The 20,370-nt window shown below is 42.5% G+C and overlaps 1 protein-coding gene across 2 annotated transcripts; it reads left to right on the top strand.

Annotated features, from left to right (window-relative positions):
- The first annotated feature begins 1,402 nt into the window (after positions 1-1,402).
- MINPP1 (multiple inositol-polyphosphate phosphatase 1) lies at positions 1,403-20,370 on the top strand. 2 transcript variants are annotated; one of them, XM_057415655.1, is made up of 5 exons: positions 1,403-2,005; positions 2,230-2,412; positions 3,307-3,404; positions 5,705-5,838; positions 19,474-20,370. In XM_057415655.1, the coding sequence occupies exons 1-5, from the start codon at positions 1,435-1,437 to the stop codon at positions 19,871-19,873; spliced, it is 1,386 nt and encodes a 461-aa protein (XP_057271638.1). In that variant the 5' UTR covers positions 1,403-1,434; the 3' UTR covers positions 19,874-20,370. The 2 variants fall into 2 exon arrangements, with proteins under 2 accessions (XP_057271638.1, XP_057271637.1); XM_057415654.1 differs by having other exon boundaries at positions 2,224-2,412.

The following is a 20,370-nucleotide window of genomic DNA, read 5'->3' as shown; positions in this document are numbered from 1 at the left end:
CCTTCATTTCCCCTTTCTCTCTCAGCTTTAAAGGTTTTGCCTACCCTAACTCTTTGTACATTATCATATCATTACCTTAACACCTTGTTTCAGTTTTTAATGAGGTGGAAGACAGATGAGATACGTATTTTCCAACAGAATTTTAGTTGACTAAATATGTATTGAAAAACTTTATTCAGTGAAAATTCTCAATTGTATGCACAATAGCCTGACTGTGTAGGCAGGGTGCAAAGTAGCTGATCTTTCTGTATATAAAACATAGGTCTGACCAGGACATGCTATAGGTCAAAAGCCAAGCCCTTTTCCCGAGACTTGAGATGCTTCTGTTAACCTCAAGCCTTGGTTCTCTTACAAGTCACTCAGTTTCCTTAGCTACCTATTTAGTAGTGAGGGTTTTCTTTAAAATGGGTATCTTCAGCACTGCGGATGAGTTTTTTTCTTGCTTATGCCTTTGCTCAAATTGTTTTATAACCATCACATCACTGGCAGGCTCAGGCTTTTCCACAGGATGCCTTTGCTTTTCTAAGCCTTTCTAAGCTTTTATGTATAGCCCATTACAATGCCATCATGCTGTGCCACCGATGATGCCAGTGGGATGTGAGGATTATAAACAATACTGGTGTCTTTCTGGACACCACTCCTGATTGGAAGCATCCCTGGCTGCAAACTTCACACTCCCACATGTTCGACTTTTTCACAGCTCCCTATTTCCACATGAACTCCCTCCTGCTGGGAACACATAAACCCTGTTACAAAACCCTGACACCTTGCACTGCCCTTGATCTGCAATGCCATCCCCACCAGCAGTGACCCACAATCCCCCGCTCAACAATGCTCCCTAAACTGTTGACTGGAATTCGTCAGCTTTTGGGCAAAAAGAGAAAAAAAATGCCGTCAAAAGCCCCTTCTTAGCTTTGCTTACCCAATTTACTGGCCAGTGTGGAGGATGATGTATCCCATATTGAAGGCCAAGCCCTGCCAAAGCAAGCACAAGGGGGTGTGTGCGTGTGTGTGAATATTGGGGTCTTTAGCATCATGAGGGGCCATAAAAGGGTCAAAAAGGCTTTTCTTTGCACCCTCACGGGTGAAGTACTATGGGGAGCTACCACGACCTGAGGGAAGCCGCCATCTCCCCGTTGCCTCACGCCTCGTCTGGCCGGGGCCCACCTAAGGCAGGCACAAGCGTGGGGGTGAGAATCGGGGTCTTTAGTGCCCTGAGGATCCATAAATGAGTCATAAAGGCGCGGTTTTAACACACAGGTACAGCCCTGAAGGATCGAGCTCGGCGGCAGGGCATCCGCAGCTCTACACAGGCCGCACCACCCTCACCCGGTCGCTAGCCCGCCCCACTGAGGCGCGGGCCCGCAGGCGAGGGGGAGGAGGGCGGGGCAACTCGTCTCCGCCTCTTCCTGCAGGAGCCCTGCAGTTGCCGCCATGGCGTCGCTGCGGGTGGTAGCTGCGTTCCTTTCTGCCGTTCTCCTCCCTTTGCTGGAGGTGGCGAGCGCGGGATTGAACGGCTACTTCGGCACCAAGTCGCGCTACGAGGATGTGAACCCGTACCTGGTGCGCGACCCGCTGTCTCTGGGTCCCGCCGCGGTCGGGTCCGGGCTGCCGCCCTCCTGCGCGCCGCTGCAGCTCCGCGCCTTGCTCCGCCACGGCACCCGCTACCCCACGGCCGAGCAGATCCGCCGCCTGGGCGACCTGCACGCCCGCCTCCTCCGCCGCCGCCCCGCCGCTGACGCAGGATCTGCCGCAGCAGCCTGTCCCGTCGCTGCCGACCTAGCCGCCTGGCAGATGTGGTATAACGAGAGCCTCGACGGGCGGCTGGCGCCACAGGGCCGGCGCGATATGGAGCACCTGGCCCGCCGCTTGGCCGCCCGCTTCCCCGCCCTCTTCGCCGCCCGCCGCCGCCTGGTGCTGGCCAGCAGCTCCAAGCACCGCTGCCTGCAGAGCGGCGCCGCCTTCCGCCGCGGGCTCGGACCGTCCTTCAGCCTCGGCAGCGACGGTAAGACCGGGCGCACAGCTGTCCCCCCTTCCCTGAGCGAGCCCCCAAGTCCTCCCCGCTGCCCCGGGCCTGAGGGAAGCGGTGAGGCCAGTCCCATGTCCCGCGTGCCCGGGCTGGGGGGGGACCCCTCTTTCCCCCTATAGGGACACCGCTGTGGAGGATGGACTGCCCTTGGGGAGGTGTCTGACTGCGTCCCTGACGCCTGTGTTTGCTTTCAGAAGCAGAGGTGGAAGTTAATGATTCCTTGATGCGATTTTTTGATCACTGCGCCAAGTTTGTAGCCTTGGTGGAAGAGAACGCCACGGCGATGTGCCAGGTGAAGGCTTTCAAAGAGGGGCCAGAGATGAAGAAGGTCGTGGAGAAGGTTGCAAGTGCCTTGTGTTTGCCGGTGGAGGAGCTAAATGCAGGTAATGAATGCCTGTTACAGGTGGCTTCTGCTTGAGAATGACTTCCAAGATGTGTAGTTATGGAGAGAAGGTAACTAAAATCATGGTGTAAAAGGAAGATACAGTCTCTGATTAATTGCATAGGCAGTAAATATATATTGGTATTGCAGTAATGAATGCTTATTAGTGGTCAGAAGAAAAAGGTGTTTGAAAATACCTTTTCTGGAGGTGAAATCAACTTTTCCTTTGCTTGGAGGCAAATCAGTGTTGTTATTCTAATTCTGCTTTGTCAAACAGGTTTAGCTTTTTTTAAACCTGTTACAGTTCAAACAAATAACGTCAGGAAAACGTGGACCTGTGTGTCCATGTGGTAACTTCAGTTGTCCAGAATAGAAGTGCTAGGTTTCACTGTATGGTCAAGTGATGAGGGAATCCCCCCAAATAAGTGTTGCTGTTAATTCTAGCATGTTCCTAAAGCCATGGTCCCAAAATTGCAGCACACTGCTGTTCAAACTCAGCTGGTAATGTGGAAGGTAGAGTAGTGATAGTGAAAGACTGCTCTGTGCTGAGCAGACATATCTTCTCTGTGTTGACTTTTTGTGTCTTTTGTGGTGGTGGGGACACACTAGTAGTCGATACCTATAGCATGTACTCAGCAGATGTGCAGCATTTGGTGTGAAATGCTGTTGTTTTCCTCTTGTAGCAATGTAACATGAAAAGCTTGAAGTCCAGAATTAGGATTCAGAACAATCCGGTTGAAAACATCTTATTTTTGGTGTTTGGCCTCTGGGCTGGCAATTGTCTTACATTGTCTGCATTGCTGAATTGTAGTTACATTTCATTTTAGAGTCAAGTTGAAAGTTGCTAGTTGTGTAGCAGTGGTCTATCTTTGCTTGTTTGTTGGCTTTATTGCAGATCTTGTTCAAGTGGCTTTTCTCACCTGCTCATATGAGTTAGCTATAAAAAATGTGACCTCCCCATGGTGTTCACTCTTCAGTGAAGAAGATGCCAAGGTACGTGTGGCTTTGAACAGCCTGGACTAGCAGGAGGTGTCCCAGCCCATGGGAAGGGGGAGATGATATTTAAGATTCCTTTCAACCCAAACCTTTCTATGATTCTATACGTGCTAAATGGGAAAGATATTTGAGAAGCCTTCAAAAGATACCATGGTGTTCAGATACAACTTCTGACTGTGCAAGGAGTTGTAAGTTGTGTGCCCTATAATTCCTCAACATAATGAAGCACTTTGGCCTCTGTTGTGGTTTTAAGTCCAGTCAGTAATTCAGAAAAACCACGCAGCTGTTCTCTTACTCCCCCTCCTTCCTCCCCCCCTGCTCCCCGAGGGATAGGAAGGAGAATTGAAAGAATGTAACTCCCACGGGTTGGGATAAGAACAGTCCAGTAACTAAGGTGTAACACAAACCACTACTGCTACCACCAATAATAATAATGCTAAGGGGAATAACAAGGGGAGGGAGTACAACCGCTCACCAACCGCCGACCAGTACCCAGCCCAACCTGAGCAGTGATCTAGCCCTTCCGGGTAACTGCCCCCAGTTCTCCATCCTGGGCATGACATGCTGTGGTATGGAATACCTCTTTGGTCAGTTTGGGTCAGGTGTCCTGTCTCTGCTTCCTCCCGGCTTCCCCTCCTCCCTTGCAGAGCATGAGGCTCACAAAGTCCTTGGTCAGAGTTAATGTTACTTAGCAGCAACTAGAAACATTGGTGTTATTAGCACTGCTCCCAGGCCAAAAGTCAAAAACAGCACTGCACCAGCTGCTGAGAAGGAGAAAAATGACTGTTACTGCTGGACCCAGGACAGTCTCCAAAGAGCTTTGGACTAATTGAGCAGCAAGACTGAAATTTCCTTCTTTATTCAGACTTCAGTACTGGTGCAGTGTTGATATGTCTGATTAAAAATGTCCTTTCCTGTTGTGCTTAATTCATGTAATGCTTTTATTTCTCTAACATTTGAAATGCTCTAGACAGATTTGTTTTCTAAAGGATAATAATGAGATAAAATGCCTTGATTCCGGAAGACATCAGATGAGGTCTTCTGGGTCCTTTAAGACTTTTTCTATGTTTTTAGGCACTTATCAGATTTCTAAATGTAACGCCTGTTAATAAACCTAGTAGAGGCCAGATAAATGAGACTTATGATGGTTCCTCTTGTTTCAAACAGTACCTGATGTTCCCTGTGATGTTCAGTAAGTGGTTACCTAAAGGGTAGGCAATAGAGTTAGGGGTAAATGCTATCCTCTCAAAGAGGACTTCTGCTGAGGCCTGTACTTCTGATTATAGGAAGGTACTTAAGATAATAAGAATCTGGGGCAATAAGAATTGAAAGGCTTTCCAGGGGGACCTTGTGAGCGTGAATTCCATATCTGTACAGGGGCCCATGGCATTCAGTGTGGAGTGATGTGTATGGAGTAAGAAGTTAAAACTTCATATACAAGTTGGTGATATCTGAGATAAATTGTACCACTGAGAAGTGAAATTCTGATGGTATATATCCATGAAAACGCTGGCTCAGCTACAGTAAGATAATGAGCAAAAATCAAACAAATTTAATGTTAGGAGTCATAAGAAATGGAGCAGAGAACAAGGAGTGCATGGTGTGCTCTTACATAACTCCAAGGCACAATTCTGTCTTGAGATGTGTGCACATCCCTAGAACATAGAAATAGACAAACTCAGTTAAAAGTATGAGATTGCTTTGATCTGAAGAATGATTAAGTAAGCTAAAGAACTTTGACCTTCATCATGTGAAATCAGAAATGCTTCAAAAAGCAGTGGATAGTGGTGGTCTTGTCATGTGCGGTAGTTAGCAGGTACTACATAAAGCTAGCAGCAGGCAGGTTTGCAATATGTTTTTTTTTAACACAGTGTGTAACCAAGCTGCAGGGTACTATTAATGCTAAAACTTGGTAGGTTCAAAGGAGATATTGGGTTATTGTGGGAGAGAATCCACCAAAGTCTATTAAATTTGTAGAAAACCACCTTGGGGCTCAAAATCCAGAGCTGAAAGTTAGTGGAGTCTGGGAAAGTATGCCTGCTGCTTTCCCTAGGCCTGATTGTAAGCGTGATCAGAGACAAGATGCTGAATTTGGTGGCTCTTTAGTCTTTGTTTGTTTTTATATTAAAGCAGCTTCAACTGGAGTCTTGATGTTTGGTTGGTTGGGAGTGTTTGTGTCAAAGAATTGTTGATTTCGTGCAGTGTGTGGAGGTGTCGTTGCTCCAGTTTGTGGGGGTTTTAAGGCTTGTTTTTATTTTCCCTTTGTGCACTAGTAAAAACCTGTGAATTCTAACTAGGTACTGGAATACCTGAATGACCTGAAGCAGTACTGGAAGAGAGGATATGGCTATGACATAAATAGTCGCTCCAGCTGTATTTTATTCCAAGATATCTTCCAGCATTTGGACAAAGCAGTGGAAGAGAGCAAAAGGTAAATAAAAAGGCTTTTGTGCTTTGGCTACAGGCTTTCTGTGGTCAGTCATGAGTTGGATGTCATGTGAATAGAAGTACTTCTAAACTTAATAATGTTAGGAGAGTTTGAGCTGGGAGAACTATAATGGAAAGAATAAATTTTTTAATTGAGCAATATTATGTTAAGGAGGTTGGTTTGTTTTCAGGTTTTTTGTTTTTGTTGTTCGTTTTTTTTTTTTCTTTCCATTCATACCCAGGTAATATATTTCCTTTTAACTTACTAATACACACAGGCCTTCAAGGGACAGCCAACTGCAGTCTGATAATGGTGCTCTCTTCCTGTACAGTTTGAGAAGAAGCCATTGAGTTAAAACAGTTGTTTAAAATGTCCTTGTTAAGAATCATGTGTAACAAAAATGGAAGACTATGGGTTCAAAGCATCCCTGTGATACAGTCTGTTGTCTGGTTACTTAAGCATTTCAGTGTGTAGCCTTTCTTTCTGCATGTGCTTGAGTCTCTTTCATTATTAAAGCTTTCTGTTCAGATTAAAGGTGTTTGGAATGCAATTGTGGAAAAAGAGTTATTACAAGGCAATCCAAAGAGTTAGCAATTTTAGCCCAGAGCAGGCTGTTGCAGGATCCAAGAGGCCAGAGCTGTAACAGCAAGCCAGCCTTGTTGTTACAAACTTGCTTTGTCAAAACTAGAGAAGGACAGACTTGGAGCCGGGTACTCAGTGCTGTGTTAGACCAGAATAAAGATGCTCTTGTCATGAGGTCCTTGTAAATACCTTGATTTGTTGCGTTAATCCAGTCAGTAGTTCAGCTGTCCAGTCCAGCAACTCTAGCTAGGATATTTAGTTTCCTACCCGTATTCTTTTGCAGCAAAGCTGTAGTTTGGGAAACACTGTAGCTATAGGAATGTATTAGGTCTCACAACTAGCTGCTAGTAGGCTTGAAGATACAATACCCAGGTGTCTTCAAAGGATGCTGGTCTAATAAAATGGTTTGACGACAGTAATTTTGTGTGAGTGGAAGAGCAATAGCAGTGGTGCTTCAACCACTGAGTTGCACAGCCCTTAAAAATGCCTTTAGTGTCATGGATTTAACTATTCTTATACCTTCTTAAAAATTGGAGATATCTGTGCCATTTTTGTGTAGTGTTTACTCCTGTGAGCTGGTGTCAGTCAGCAGTCATGATTCATTATCTGTTTAGTGTTGATCTTGTGTGCATCAGTATGATGGGGAAAAAGTAAAATAGGAACGCAACTGGGATCTGTTGTGGTGTGGACAAAACAGGCTTCACTTACAGGTTGATGTATTTGTGTCACAATCGCCTGCATTTGCTTTCATGTGCTAGTAATATTTTCTGTTTATTTGCTTTGAGAGCTGCTTTAGGCTTAAGTGCAGTGCATTCATGTGAGCGTTAATTTACAACCTGTGTGCTTGTTCCTCAAGCAAACCAAAGAATTCTAAATTCACAGTTTAGTGATCAGTCACTTGAATGAATACCTTGGCAGATAAGTGTGGAAATGTCTATAAAAGCACATGCTTTCAAGGTTATGATTTTAAGATTGTATCGTGCTATTAAATACTTAATAGAAACCAATTTATAAGTAACAATTTGTCTTTGCTGTTGATATGTAAACATCAGTTATATGTGGTGGATGCTTTTGCCCTCCTAGCATCCTTGGAGCTTCATTTCTATAATCAGTGTATTAAAGTAGATCTACTCTACACTTAGCAGAATATTCATAGTGTCTATATATCAGAAACAAAAGCATGAGTCATTGATCTTTGAGGCTGGCTGTGTTTTTACATGATAACCCATTGGAAGATGTTTATTTTTTCCTTTTCCTTGGAAGACTGAAGTTAGAAGTACCATTCATATTTTCTGAGGAATGATCCATAAAGTTGATTATAATCATTTTATAGTAGAGAAGACAGAAAAGTTTTGTTACTGTAAGAGTTTGCTGACTGAGGATCCAAGTTGGGCATTAACAGTAGTAGAACTGTGTGTTAAGTCAGTTGAAGCATAATTCTGAAGCAGTCAGTTGGCTTTTTTTGCTGGTTACTGCTGGATACAGAGAGACCTGTATTCATCACTGGAGTTCTGAGTGATGAAGGAATGTTGAGGTGATATTTAATACATAATATGGTTACTTTCTAAAGGGGAGTCATACCTAGGTAAACATTAAAAATAGTCTTTATCTTAATTACTTTTGTGATTCACCTGGAAAACCTGACTCACAAATCAGACTTGTGTGTTTTTAACAGTGTCAGCTTAGCATGCAAGAAAGTAATGTGTTGACAATTAGCCTTTGAAGTGTACACATAAACTTTCTCAACACTTACATCCAGATTAGTGCATTGGTCCTGCTGTAATGATTACGTGAGCAGAGGGAAGGAGGCCATGTAGGGCTGACAATGAAAGCCAAGGGTGGGAGTGTACAGGACTCTGCATGGCACTGGTGGTCAGGGGCCTTTCTGAATTTTACTAGTGCTGTGTGCCAGCTGGCACAAAGGAGGCTCCTGTGTTCATTTTGCCATGAATGGGTTAGCACGTGACAGTTGAAAACATAAGTAAGTTTGGCTTTGGGGAGGAGTTGCTGTGGAATGACTGAAATAAATGGTGATAGTGACCCCTCTGCAGCCAAGCTGGCTTAAGAAATTGTGTTATCATTCGGTCACTCTGGTGTCTGGAAATTTAAGGCTTGTGTATGAGTCTGTGGTACCTCTCATTTTAGTAATGGTGGCATTAAAGCAATGGTAGTGACAGATCACTGTCTAAATAAACTTCACTGCATCCTTTCTTTAGTTTACCAGAGAACTAAATGGAAAATGCATTAGGGCACAGGCCATTAACACCCAACTGTGAATAGATTGACAAGCATGCTGCTGTGATTGCCTCTGTCATGTGCTGTGTCTGTCTCTTAAGAACAAACAAAGCGAGAACTGGGAATAAGAGGTTGAGGAAGACCCATGGATTAAGAAAAAGACAGCAAGGCCCTTAAGACCCTTCTTGTGCTTCTGAAATCTGAAACATAACTTCTAAATGTAGGTTGACTCCTGTAAGGAGAGTGGTCAGTTTTGTTTCTTTTTAGTGTCGTTCATTTTTTGAACAGTGACAGCCTTTCAGTCCTTAAATTACATGCACTGGTTGCAGTTGCATCTGCAACTGCATGCAAGATACCCCTGTAAGTTTAATAATAGACCCCCCCCCCCCCCCCCCCAAAACCAAAAGCTGTAGTTGAAAAAAGCTATATCTGTACTTCTGATTTATTGAGAACTAGATCAGCAGTCACTAAATTGCAAGGTGGAACAGGTTTCTTGGGGAACAGCAGAAGTCTGAGGCAGAGTATTAAAGGACAAAGATAACTTCATTTTGTCTTTCAGCTTTGGCTGCAGAAATTCACTTGCAATCTCAGGGATTGCATTGCTACTGCAGAGGGGAAGCAGATAGCGAATTTGCGTGTGTGTAAAAGATCGGGACCCTAAAAATCTGGGAAAGTTCAAAGCTGGGTAAACGGTCTGTGTAGTTTGCGCCCTGAATGGGAACTGAAAGCTTCCGAAGTGTATTGTTTTGCACAAAGGGAGCATGTTATTCCATTCCACAACGTAAGGTGGCAGTCTCAAAGCACCGAAGACTTGAGTATAATCCGGATCGGGTAACCCGGTGCACTTGGGAACACATGGAAATCTGCCACTACCCATGTATTGGAACAGCTCCTGTCTCCTGCGATCTAGAGAGCTGAGATGCAACTGATGCTTTCTTATCCGGGATAAGAGAGACTTATCCCGGATCCCATGGAAATACGAGAATACAAATAAAAACAAAAAAAACATGCAAATAAAAGTATATGCCTGTGTTAATAACAGGAGGTATTTGGCTGTGCCTCTGTGGGTGCATGAGTAGCCTTGTAAAAATTTTCTGTTGTATTGTGTGACTTTAAGGCAACAGATTAAACACTTTGCAGCGTTGATTACTAGGAAAATTAACCTTTCTGATGATAAAATGTCTTTTAGTGGAATGCTATTTCAGTTTAGCAATGTCTGACATGGACTTGTAACTGGCTGTTTACCTTAAAAAATTAACAGCAACAAATTTACTTCCAGAGCATTATCCTTGCTTGAGGTTCTCTTTTCTTTCTGAAAAGCTTAGGCTTGGCTATCCAAGAGCAGAAAGGGGAGCATTTGTGTTCCAGCAAGAAGCTGAGGGATCTGCATTATCTGTTCTGTTACAGGCTTGGCAGTAGAGAACAGTGTTTTTATATTCAATAGCTTTGTCCTGGTTTTATTCTCAGTTTCAGCTGAATTTAAAAAGATAAACCTTGCTCTTACTGTAACCCTGTTTCTTCCATGAAGTGATGCTTGGTCTTGCAGTCTGTTTGCTCAGTGAATTTAATTGCCTTACTAGTTGCCTTGTTAAAGCTCACTTTTCCTTCTGGGAAAAACATCTTCTGCTGATTAATCTATCCTTAATGTGATGAAGGTGGCAATAAATACCTACTGCCAATTAGTCCCACCTTCAATTTACAGTGCAGAAGTTTCAGACATTTTTAGGATCTTTCATCATATGAATTCCAGTAGAATCCTCGGTTTAAACTAGCAATGGTCGCTTCTGTGTAGGTCTTGCTGTACCGCAAGAAAGTTATGAAGCCTGTGAAATGGATTTTCACTATAGGATTGCTTTTGTCAACTGTCCCAATCCAGACAGATGGTGGAAAGGTGCTGGAATATCTATTCAGGAACATGGGTCTGATATTGAATTTATGAACAGCTGGTATTGGTGACCACCTGCTGTTAGCACACCCATGCATGGACACTATTCTTCTACACATTCAGTATCAATGAAATATAAACGTCTAATCAAGGTTAATTCTTCAGTAGAAAACATCTATTCTTTGAGACCTAACCACAGTCGTAGTGGGCCTTTCAGGACCGCATTCCTCCATACCTTCTTACCAGTCTGCAAGGAAATGTCACGGGCATGTTTCTAGGGAGAATTTGGGGGCCAGGACTCTGTATGTTCTATACACATTTTCTTAATTACAAAAGAAACCCCAACAAAACAAAACACCCCAAAAAGCCCCCAAAACCAAAATAAGTATCACAAGAGTTGAATATAGAATTAACCAGGTAATTTGTTATATTGAAGTGGTATATTTGGGCAGTTGTCTTGGTCCATAAGGCACTTTATTTTTGTGAAGACTTAAGAATTGCATTTTTCCCCAAGTCTTCCTGCTACAGATAGAAAATGCAGAGTCAGGCTATGCAAGTGTGTCGTGAAGAAACTAATGGGGAAACACTGCTCACTAAGCTGTTGGGTTTCCCTCCCACTGGAGCCTAGGGCTTACTGAAAGTGTCAGTGTTCTTCCTTATGATAGTAAAACTGCCAGGTAGTCATACATATGTGCATGTTCACTTGCAGTTGGGCTACCAGGGAAGAATCCTTGAAAGGCTGCTCTTATCAGCCAGTGATTGTTTAAACAATTAGAAAGTGTTCTATTTCCCAAAGCTGTGGTATTTAGAGATGCTTCAGTGTTGGGGTGTAGAGGAACAATCAATGAGCATCACCTTACCTCAGAAGAAGCAGTGAGGCATTGCTGTTTCTGAGCCACAAAGCTCAGACATATTCTTAGTGGCTCATACATGGGCTACAGCTAGTGACCAAAACCTAGTATGTTATCTCCCCACACCGACAGGGTGCTGATGGTAGGAATAACCTTGGAGTTGATGGGCCTTCATCCTTCCTCAAGAGGCATATCTGGTCTGTGTGTTGCATGGGACTGCCAGCAGAAGTCTATTGTTCACTGGCTTCTTGCCTAGTTGGGAGATTTGGCACACTGATCTTGGGAGGAGAAAGGGGAAACATTACTGTGGCAGGAGGAAGCTCCTGTTGCTGCAGTATAGGGTATGAATCTGCAGGAAAACTGTGCATAGGAGGCTTAAAGATACGTTACTTTTTGGCTTCAGGTTTCTGTGAAATGCCCAGGTAAGCCTTACATCTATGATCTGGGAGTGCTGTGCTGCCAACAGGAACTCTGTGTACAGCTAAGAAATCCATGTATTTTCATAGCTAATGAAATAGGAAGCTGCCAGTCTTATAAAAAAAACCCAAAACAATCTTAACAGCTACACATGGACAAGGGTGGATTTGGAAATCGGTTGTGGCACACTTCAAGAACATCAGATATTCATTAAAGCTGTTTTATGTCTTTTTCTTCTAGCTTCAAATATTTAACAAGTCTACCCTTCTTGCTCTTGAAAGAATATTAAATTCCTGTTAGTACTTTACATGTACTGTCCGAGTGGATTACCATAAGGCTTTGGAAACTGGGAAGTGTTTGGAAACTGGAAACTTTGTGTAGCTATTTCACTATTTAAAGTATGTGGCTAATGACTGAAAATACTAACCTAGCTGCACATACACGTTGAGTAGTATTTGGTGGTTTCCTCTGAGAGTAAGCAGGTTCAGACTAACTTGAAATTGGATGTAGTTCAAGATCAAGTGAAGGTGATCTATGTAGTTATACCAGGCTAAGCCATATGGTAAACAGCTCAATTTGCCAATTTGTCATAGAATCATAGAATGGTTTAGGTTTGAAGGGACCATAATGATCATCCAGTTCCAGTCCGCCTGCCATGGGCAGGAACACCTTCCAAAGGTGTCTCAAAGCCTTGTCCAATCTGGCCTTGAACACTGCCAGATAGCTTTTGTTGTTTCATGTAATTTGCATTCCTCTTTGCAGGTAAATTCACAACCTTTCTGTAGTCATTTACTGCTAACTAGTAGCACTTAGGAGTGCCTTAATCACTTCTTTCAAGCCTATGACTCAGTACAAAAGAATTCAATATATGATGTAAAACCAATTAAGTGTTCAAAACTATCTTTTTATAGTATGTACAAAGGGAATAGAGCACAAAGCTTCCACGTATGCAGTAGAAGTGATATAATTGGGTAAAAAAAAAAATCCTTTTGCTCAGATCCAAGGTTTTTAGGTATTTCTTTTATTAAACCTTTCTTTGCTACAGGGATCCCATCTTTGCGCAGTGCAGATTCTTGGTTATTTGAGTGCATCAGCAGGTTCAGAATGTCCTGTGTTCCTTGGTGGGAGCTGTAAACCAGTGTACTTGACCACTCACTGGAGGATAACCTGAGCTATGATGTGTAGATATGTAATTGGTGTCATTTGAAGTGCAGAACAGTTTATAGCCAGATGTAGTAATGGACTTACTCTGAGGTATGGAGTGGCTCTTGCAGACCCAGGTCAGAAGCATTGGAACTGCGCTCCCCAGACAGTCACCTCAGAGAGCTTGAAGGTGTGTGTGATTAAAGCTTTGTATGGGGCCATTTTAGGGATGTCCCCACTCTGTCCCCTTGATGCTTTGGGGTACTGGGGAATGCCTGTGATGATAACTTGTGGACCAGGTGCTTGTCACCTCTGCTAATTACTTAGTGATATGTAACTTAAGGGGGGAGGGAGGGAAGGAATAAAAACTCCACACTGTCTGTTCAGAGGGGAGGGAGTTGTGTATGTGATGGGTAAACTGATCCCTGTAATAATATGTTCGTATATTCACAGAGCAATGTCCCAGCTGTACAGCTCAGTAGACCACACAAGTTTATATAAGTACACCTGAAAAATACACAGGTCTCCATTTCCAGAAAATCAGAGACTTACACTTATAAACTGCAAATACCTCAAACAGCTGTGTCATATTGTATAGTCAGTTTTGATAGCTTCATCTTTCAAAGATAGTGCTTCTGATGTGATTAAATGGTGCTTTTGGGGAAACCAGGTAGAGGTATAAAATTCCCTACAGGTCCTTGTAGCATGTTCAACAGTATCCCTGTGTCTGCATTTCTGAAGTGTCTGTGCATGTGCTGGCTTCTCTCAGATACCTGGACAGTCCAGGGGACCTCCCCTGGGAATGTGTCTTTTCATCTCTCTGCCTAGAACCAGGTATTTCAAGTGTTGCTTGTGCCTTTCAAACCTTCCAGAGCATACTTAATCTCTCACATTAATTACCTATTATTTGCTTGTTCAGTATTGCTCTGGAAAGGTATCTCCGCAACTTTTATAGAGTCATATCCTTTCATCTAAGGAATTAAGAACCTAAGCAAAACAGTATCTAGGCAACTAACATACAAATGAACTGATCTATCAGTATTCACTTTCCACAGGAAGAGTTTGACCCTCTTGATTTGGTTTTGGCTCATCATGGTGCTACAACATTTAGCATCATCATGATGCTGAACAGTAATGCATTTAATCTCTGAAGTCTGCAAGAATGTGAGAGGTGGAGTCATTCAGAAAAGAGCCTGTGAAATGCAGTGAAGCCTTGGGTGATAAACTCTTGCAGGACAAAGAAAATCTTGACAGTATTTGTAGTGGCATTTTGTTTTGTTGGTGCTGATTATGGAAATGAATGGGCACAGCTGTTTTTTGATGTACTATTTAAGGTGGAATTATTATTGGCTTAATACTGTTTGACAGCTGTTTTTTCTTTTGCTTTCTCCCCAGTTGTGCTAACACCCTGAGCAACACCACTGTTAAGTATTTCTGCTGTCTTCTGAGTCCCACCACTGAGTTCCCTGATCTCTGCAAGTTCCGTTGCAGATTTAGGGTTCCTCCAACTGTTTTCTCCAGAAATAAATCACAAAGGGATGCGGGAGGGATTCTTATGAAAATTCAGCCCATATATGAGAATTCTTACCATAGCTGAAAGTAGAGGAGTTTGAGTTCTTTGTCCTAGCTTTTGTACTGGGGAGGAAAAGGACAGAATGTAGTCTAAGCTTGCTTGTTTAGCGGTTGTTAAAACTTAATCTCTTTGAAGTTGTTGGAGAGATTTTTTGCATGAGGTTTAAAGGTTGGCCAGTTAAGCTTTGCTGTAGGGAATGTTTTCTCTTATCCCACTATCTCCTGGGATTTGGGTTTTCTCTAGCTGAGTCACATTGGTGCTTAGGACGATTCAAGGTAAACCTGAATCTGCTGTGATTAAGAAGTAGAATTTGCCTGAATGATAAATCCCATATCTGTGCTTCTCCATGGTGAAATTTATCTTTCAGGGCTATGCTGATGTATTGTTCAGTAACTTCATTTTCAGCTGCAGTCAGACTTCCTTAGATGGTTATACCAATGGGCAGTTCAGTAGCTGAAGTTGACACATCTCTTCAATGAGCCCTGCTTGTGTTCTGCCTAGTGACAGCCACTTCTGCTCATCTGGAAGTGCCCCATAAAATGAGCATGAAACCAGTCACCAGCAGTCACATTCAGAGAAGCTCTTAAAATTTCATGGCACAGTTTTATTCACAGCCTCTTCATCTCCTTTTAAAGTCGGTAATGAGATTATTTTTCTTTTTCTACTGATCAAACCCTTTAGTACTAAATAAAAGGGAGAAAGTGAACTGAAATAGCATTGGCAGTTGCCAGAGTACAATGTTGAGAACTTTAATGCTTCTATGTGATACTGAGTCATTACTGATCGTAAAGAAAGATTGAGTGTGGAAATCTCAGGCCTTGTGTTTAATATTCCATTAGCCTGTGCTACTGTTCAGAGTTTATCAGTGTTTTGCTTATTGTGATTTGTGCTCCTGTCTTTATCAGAAATGTAGGGGCAGTAGTAACCTTTGCCTGTGTACATGTTCTGAAGAGGCAATCTTTTGTGATTTCTCCCATTATTAAAAGTATTACTGTTTTAACCTTGATGGTGAACTTTATTGTCGTTGTTAGATGATATGAAACAGCACATGAACTGGAGTCATAACCCTAGATACTGAACAGGGAATGCTTGAGTAGTCTTAGAAATCAGACATTCAGCACTGGTGAGAAACCCAAGTATACTGTTTTGAAGAGGCTGTTGAAAACTAAGGATTGTGCCACATAAGGAAACAGTTTTTAATCCTTGTTAAAGTAATATGGTGGGACAGGTGTGAGAGGGAGAGGTTTGTTTTGTCTCCCAAGGTGGTTTGACCTGTTGGCATAAGGATTTAATGAGATTAAAGCAGGTGAAATAAAAACTCAAGTTACAGGTGAGAGTGAGCACCTTGTTTATTCCTTCTTTTGTCTCCATGAGATTTTCTTTTCTTGTTCTTTAAAAATCTGCGGGTGTGTATGTCTATATGCTATAATTAATTTCCTGGTTTGGAAACTTATGGTTGGGGGGGGGGGGTATGGGTGAGTGAAATCCACTCCCTGTGGAGTGAATAATGCCTGTGTAACACTTGTTTTGGAGACTTGAGCAGCATATTCACATTTCTAGCTTTCTTGGTTAGTAAACTATAAAACACAGACCACCACATTTGGAAACAGGCATGTGTTAGAAGGGTGTGCAGCTGGGACCAAATAAAACTGCGCTGAGTTGCTAGAGCTGGGTGATAATCTCCCAAGAGTGCTAAAAGAACCTTAATGAAATAGCTGAAATAACAGCCAGTGTGTGTTGGCTTCAGCCAGGAAGCTTGTGGAGGCTGGCAAGTGTGATGATGTGAAAACAAATAAATGGAGGGGGGGAAAGGAAAGGAGAAAACCCAACTCCAGGGGAAAATCGGAATCACAGACCAGTTTAATAGAAATAATGATTGAGATTAACATTGATGAGCAGCTTGAAGAATATGATACACCAGAGTGCTGCCAATACGGTTCTGTGACAGGAAAACTTACCTCTTGCTTGCCTGTGGATCTTTCCCAGGAGTTCCAAATAGGGTGGTCTAGGTGACACAGTCATGATTTCCAAACATCTTTCTACAGGTTGTTTCCTTATGAAAAGAAATCAAGCAGCCAGGGTTAATGGGAAGGTCCTTACATGGGTAAAAATGAATAAAAATACAAGGAATGGAGGTAGGGTAGCTGATGGTTTTTTTTTCCAGCAGAGGCAGGTTGCTAGTGAAGATAGATCTGCAAGGGTCTGGACTGCCCAGCATGTTGAAATGACCAGGAAAAAGAGATGGGAAGTTAAGTGTCATTACAAATGCAGCAGTTTTACTCAAGATAAAGAAGAAAAATTGTTTCTACTAGGAGGATTGTAAAAGGACTTTGTGAGACTAATTGGGCTTGAAAATTACACCTTTTTGAATTTATCCACATGGTAAAAATAGTCGTATTGTTATCTGTCAGGTAGAATCTGCAACAACTTGCTGCTCAGGAACTGAGTTTTGAGGTTGTTAAAGCTGTCTGGAAGTATCTCAGACTTCTGTAAGCTAACTAGAAAAGGTGTTAGGTGTCCTGAATTAAGAAAACAGCATCATGGATGCTGTGTGGATTTACAGTGTAATTTGATGTCTTGAGTATTGTGCATATCTAATACTCTGGATCTAAAAGGACGTTAGCTCACTTGGAAAAACTGTGGGTTTTTTTTTGCCTAAGGGGAGAGAGTATGTGCATGTCTATGGAGTATAGTCAGAAGAGCTGCAGGCTCACCAGGGAGCAGAATGGTGCAAGACATGTTTCAGACTGCACAAACACCTGGCTATATATGGCTCATTGCTATACTGAGCTGGTATTACAGAGCCCATCATGTCCCCATACTGAATTCCTGCTTATCTGAACAAAGTTTGAATGTATAGGCAGATCCCCTACCTAACCATTTTTTCAGTTGCTTCAGACTTTAGGTTGGAGCAGAGGTAGAGCCTTCTTTTCAGGCCAGTAGGGATGTGTCTTACCTGTGGGTGGACTTTACTGGCAGCAGGAGCGTTACCAAACATGATCTCTTGACTTGTGAAAGCTAAGCATGTGTTTACATGTGCTAAATAAGTCATGTGGGCTTCTGAGTGACACTTGGGGATGGTCCCAAAATTCATCATCCTTCTCTGGAACAAGGGGTGGATTTTCATCTTGGCTAATGCTGCTTCTTGCAGCAAACCAGCTCTTCCCTTTGGTTGAACAGTATGTAACCTTGTGTTGTGCAAGCTGTAATAGTTTTAGGCTTCGTTCATGGTATGAATCAGTGGCTCAGTTTGCTGGCCTGTGTGCTGAGGGAGTATAATCTTTTCAACTAGTTGGTGTTCTTAAGTAGTAATGGACTAATGAACTGTGGAGGGACAACTGTTTTCCTCCAATGACTGGATTGCTGTCATCAGACTAAACTTCGGTGAGTGCTGGTACACCTTCTAAACAGCTGAATAGTACTGGGGGGGGGGGGGGGGGGGGAGGAGGGGAAGTCAGTTTTTTGCCTCTCAAGGCAAACAATTATCATGGTATAGAATGATAGAATAGTTAGGGTTGGAAAGGACCTCTAACATCACCTAGTTCCAACCTCCCTGTTCTTGTATTACACACAGTTAAAAGCATGGGTGGTCATAGAGGTAGGCAAGAAACACTCCTTAAAACCCTGCACTGGTGATAGTGTGTCAGGGAGGGAAGCAGTTTGTGTGTTAAATCAGTAATTTGCCTGCTTCTGCAGGCAGTCATCTGGTTATAGGTAGGTCAGAGGGTAGTAGTGCTTTACTGTAGTTTCTTAATGTGTGAATAAGTTTGTACTTAATCTTAATTTTCATCTTGAAACTGAATTGTCACTTATTATTACAGCAGCTGGAAAAGGTTTTGATCCTCAAATCTAGGAAAAATAATGCTGAAAACGTAAAAACTTTCCAGGGCTAAAATAATGATAACGTGGGGGCTCTTCACAACACCGTCGATTAATTTAGGCAGAAGCCTATTAAAAAGACTTTTAGAAAATCCGTGTTGTTTGAAGTATGTAGCTAAAGAAAAAGGGTGTGTTTTAATAATAACTCACTGGTCTTTGTGAAGTGGACTGTGTCTTGGATGATCTCACTTAATAGTTCATTATACTTTGTCATTTGGGCACTTTTTGCATCTGCCAGAGAACAACAAAAAAGTTAATGACTCTAATCAATCCTATTAAATACAGCTCAGTTTCCTGGGAAAAGTTGTTATATTTTAGCTGTAGGTTTGTACTAAAGGAAATTTGTGAAACACGTAGTAAAAAAATGTATTTGGTTAAAAAGAAAAAAGAAGAAAGTGTCTCAGTTTTTCCAAACAGCCGGTGACGGGGGAGTGGTCATATGTATTTGCAGTGGGTCTGTGTTAACAGAAATAATAAGTTACTGCAATGTCCATGAGCCCTTCCGCATGTTGACATCTAACAAAGGGCTTGACTTGGTTTGTTTGTTAGCAGAGCCTTGCAGCTGGTTTGGCAGTTCTCTACTTTCTCTCAAATCCCTGATGAGAGGAAGCAATGCTATTTAGAAATCTTGTATTTAATCCAAACCCAGTGTACTAATGTTAGCACAGTCGCTGGATTATCCCATACCTGGGTAAAGCACAAGCGAGTAGGTTCACGCAGGAGTTGAAGAGATGTACTGAGTATATGGATGCACACCATTAATTTGTTTCTTGCTTTTGTTTACCATATTTACATTGGGCTCTAGCTGTAGCCCAACTGCATTTATTACAGCTTCTTGCATTTTATGTCAAAGCTAATACCTTGAATTAGGGCAAAGTTTAGGAAATGTGGATGCTTTGAAAGAAGTCCATAATACACTGAAATTCCCAAACAGGGTTTTGAGCTGCTTTACTCCAATGCCCAACAGAGTCTACTCTTCTGAAGCCTACATTGCTGACAGTTGTGCAATATGCTGGTATATTTGTTTTAAAGGACAGGCTTTTGCTCATCCTTCATATATTTCTCTTTTTCAGTTCAAAACCTATTTCTTCACCTGTGATTGTACAAGTTGGACATGCAGAGACACTTCAGCCACTGCTTGCCCTTATGGGTTTCTTCAAAGATGATGAGCCTCTCAAGGCAAACAATTACATCAGGCAGGCGCATCGGAAATTTCGCACTGGCCGGATCGTGCCTTATGCCGCCAACCTGGTATTTGTGCTTTACCACTGTGATCAAGTGAAAAACCCTGAAGAAGAGTATCAAGTACAGATGCTGCTGAATGAAAAACTGATGTTGTTTCAGCACTCAAATGAAACCATCTCTACTTACGCAGACCTCAAGGACTATTACAAGAACATCCTGGAAAACTGCCACTTCAAAGAAGAGTGTGAATTGCCAAAAGTTAATAATACTGCTATTGATGAACTTTGAGGGAATGAAATGGAGTGGGTGTTCTGAAAATTGATCTCGGTTCTGTTTGACAGATGTTGTGAACAACCACTTTTGATAATTTGCTGCTGCCATGTTGACTTTGAAAATTTGATGGGTTGCTTATGCAAATAAGTAATTTCATTGGTCATTCCTCTTATGAATGTGCCATAGATGGATTTTTAAGAGCTGGTGCAACTTCTGTTTTATCAGGTGTTGGATGGATTCACTATTGCTTTGCTCTGCCTCTTTTGCTAGCTGCTTTTTTCCTGTGGCAGGCATGAAATAATTCCAACCTGTGAGCTTTTCTGCTCCTTTTCCTGAGCTTCTAGGAGAGAGAGAGTACATAGTACTTCTGCACAGCTGCCCAGTATCTGGCTGGACAGTACCACATGAACAACTTCCTCGGGCATTTAAAGCAGGCAGAGTTGCAGTGTTCCTGCATTCGTCATTGACCTACCCTGCATAGCAAGTTAGCCTCCAGGGTAAGTAGACTTAAA

This window comes from Pezoporus wallicus, unplaced genomic scaffold (genome assembly GCF_028554395.1).
Source record: "Pezoporus wallicus isolate ANWC-B61680 ecotype Strahan unplaced genomic scaffold, APGP_CSIRO_Pwel_v1 contig_736, whole genome shotgun sequence".
NCBI lineage: Eukaryota > Metazoa > Chordata > Aves > Psittaciformes > Psittacidae > Pezoporus > Pezoporus wallicus.
This window is presented reverse-complemented; position numbering and strand designations above follow the sequence as displayed.

Excerpts from the sequence above, each read along its gene's own strand:
- MINPP1 (XM_057415654.1), top strand. The coding sequence starts at position 1,435 with ATGGCGTCGCTGCGGGTGGTAGCTGCGTTCCTTTCTGCCGTTCTCCTC. Across the intron at positions 2,413-3,306 it reads GGTGGAGGAGCTAAATGCAG|ATCTTGTTCAAGTGGCTTTT; the intron begins GTAATGAATGCC and ends GCTTTATTGCAG. Across the intron at positions 3,405-5,704 it reads TCAGTGAAGAAGATGCCAAG|GTACTGGAATACCTGAATGA; the intron begins GTACGTGTGGCT and ends AATTCTAACTAG.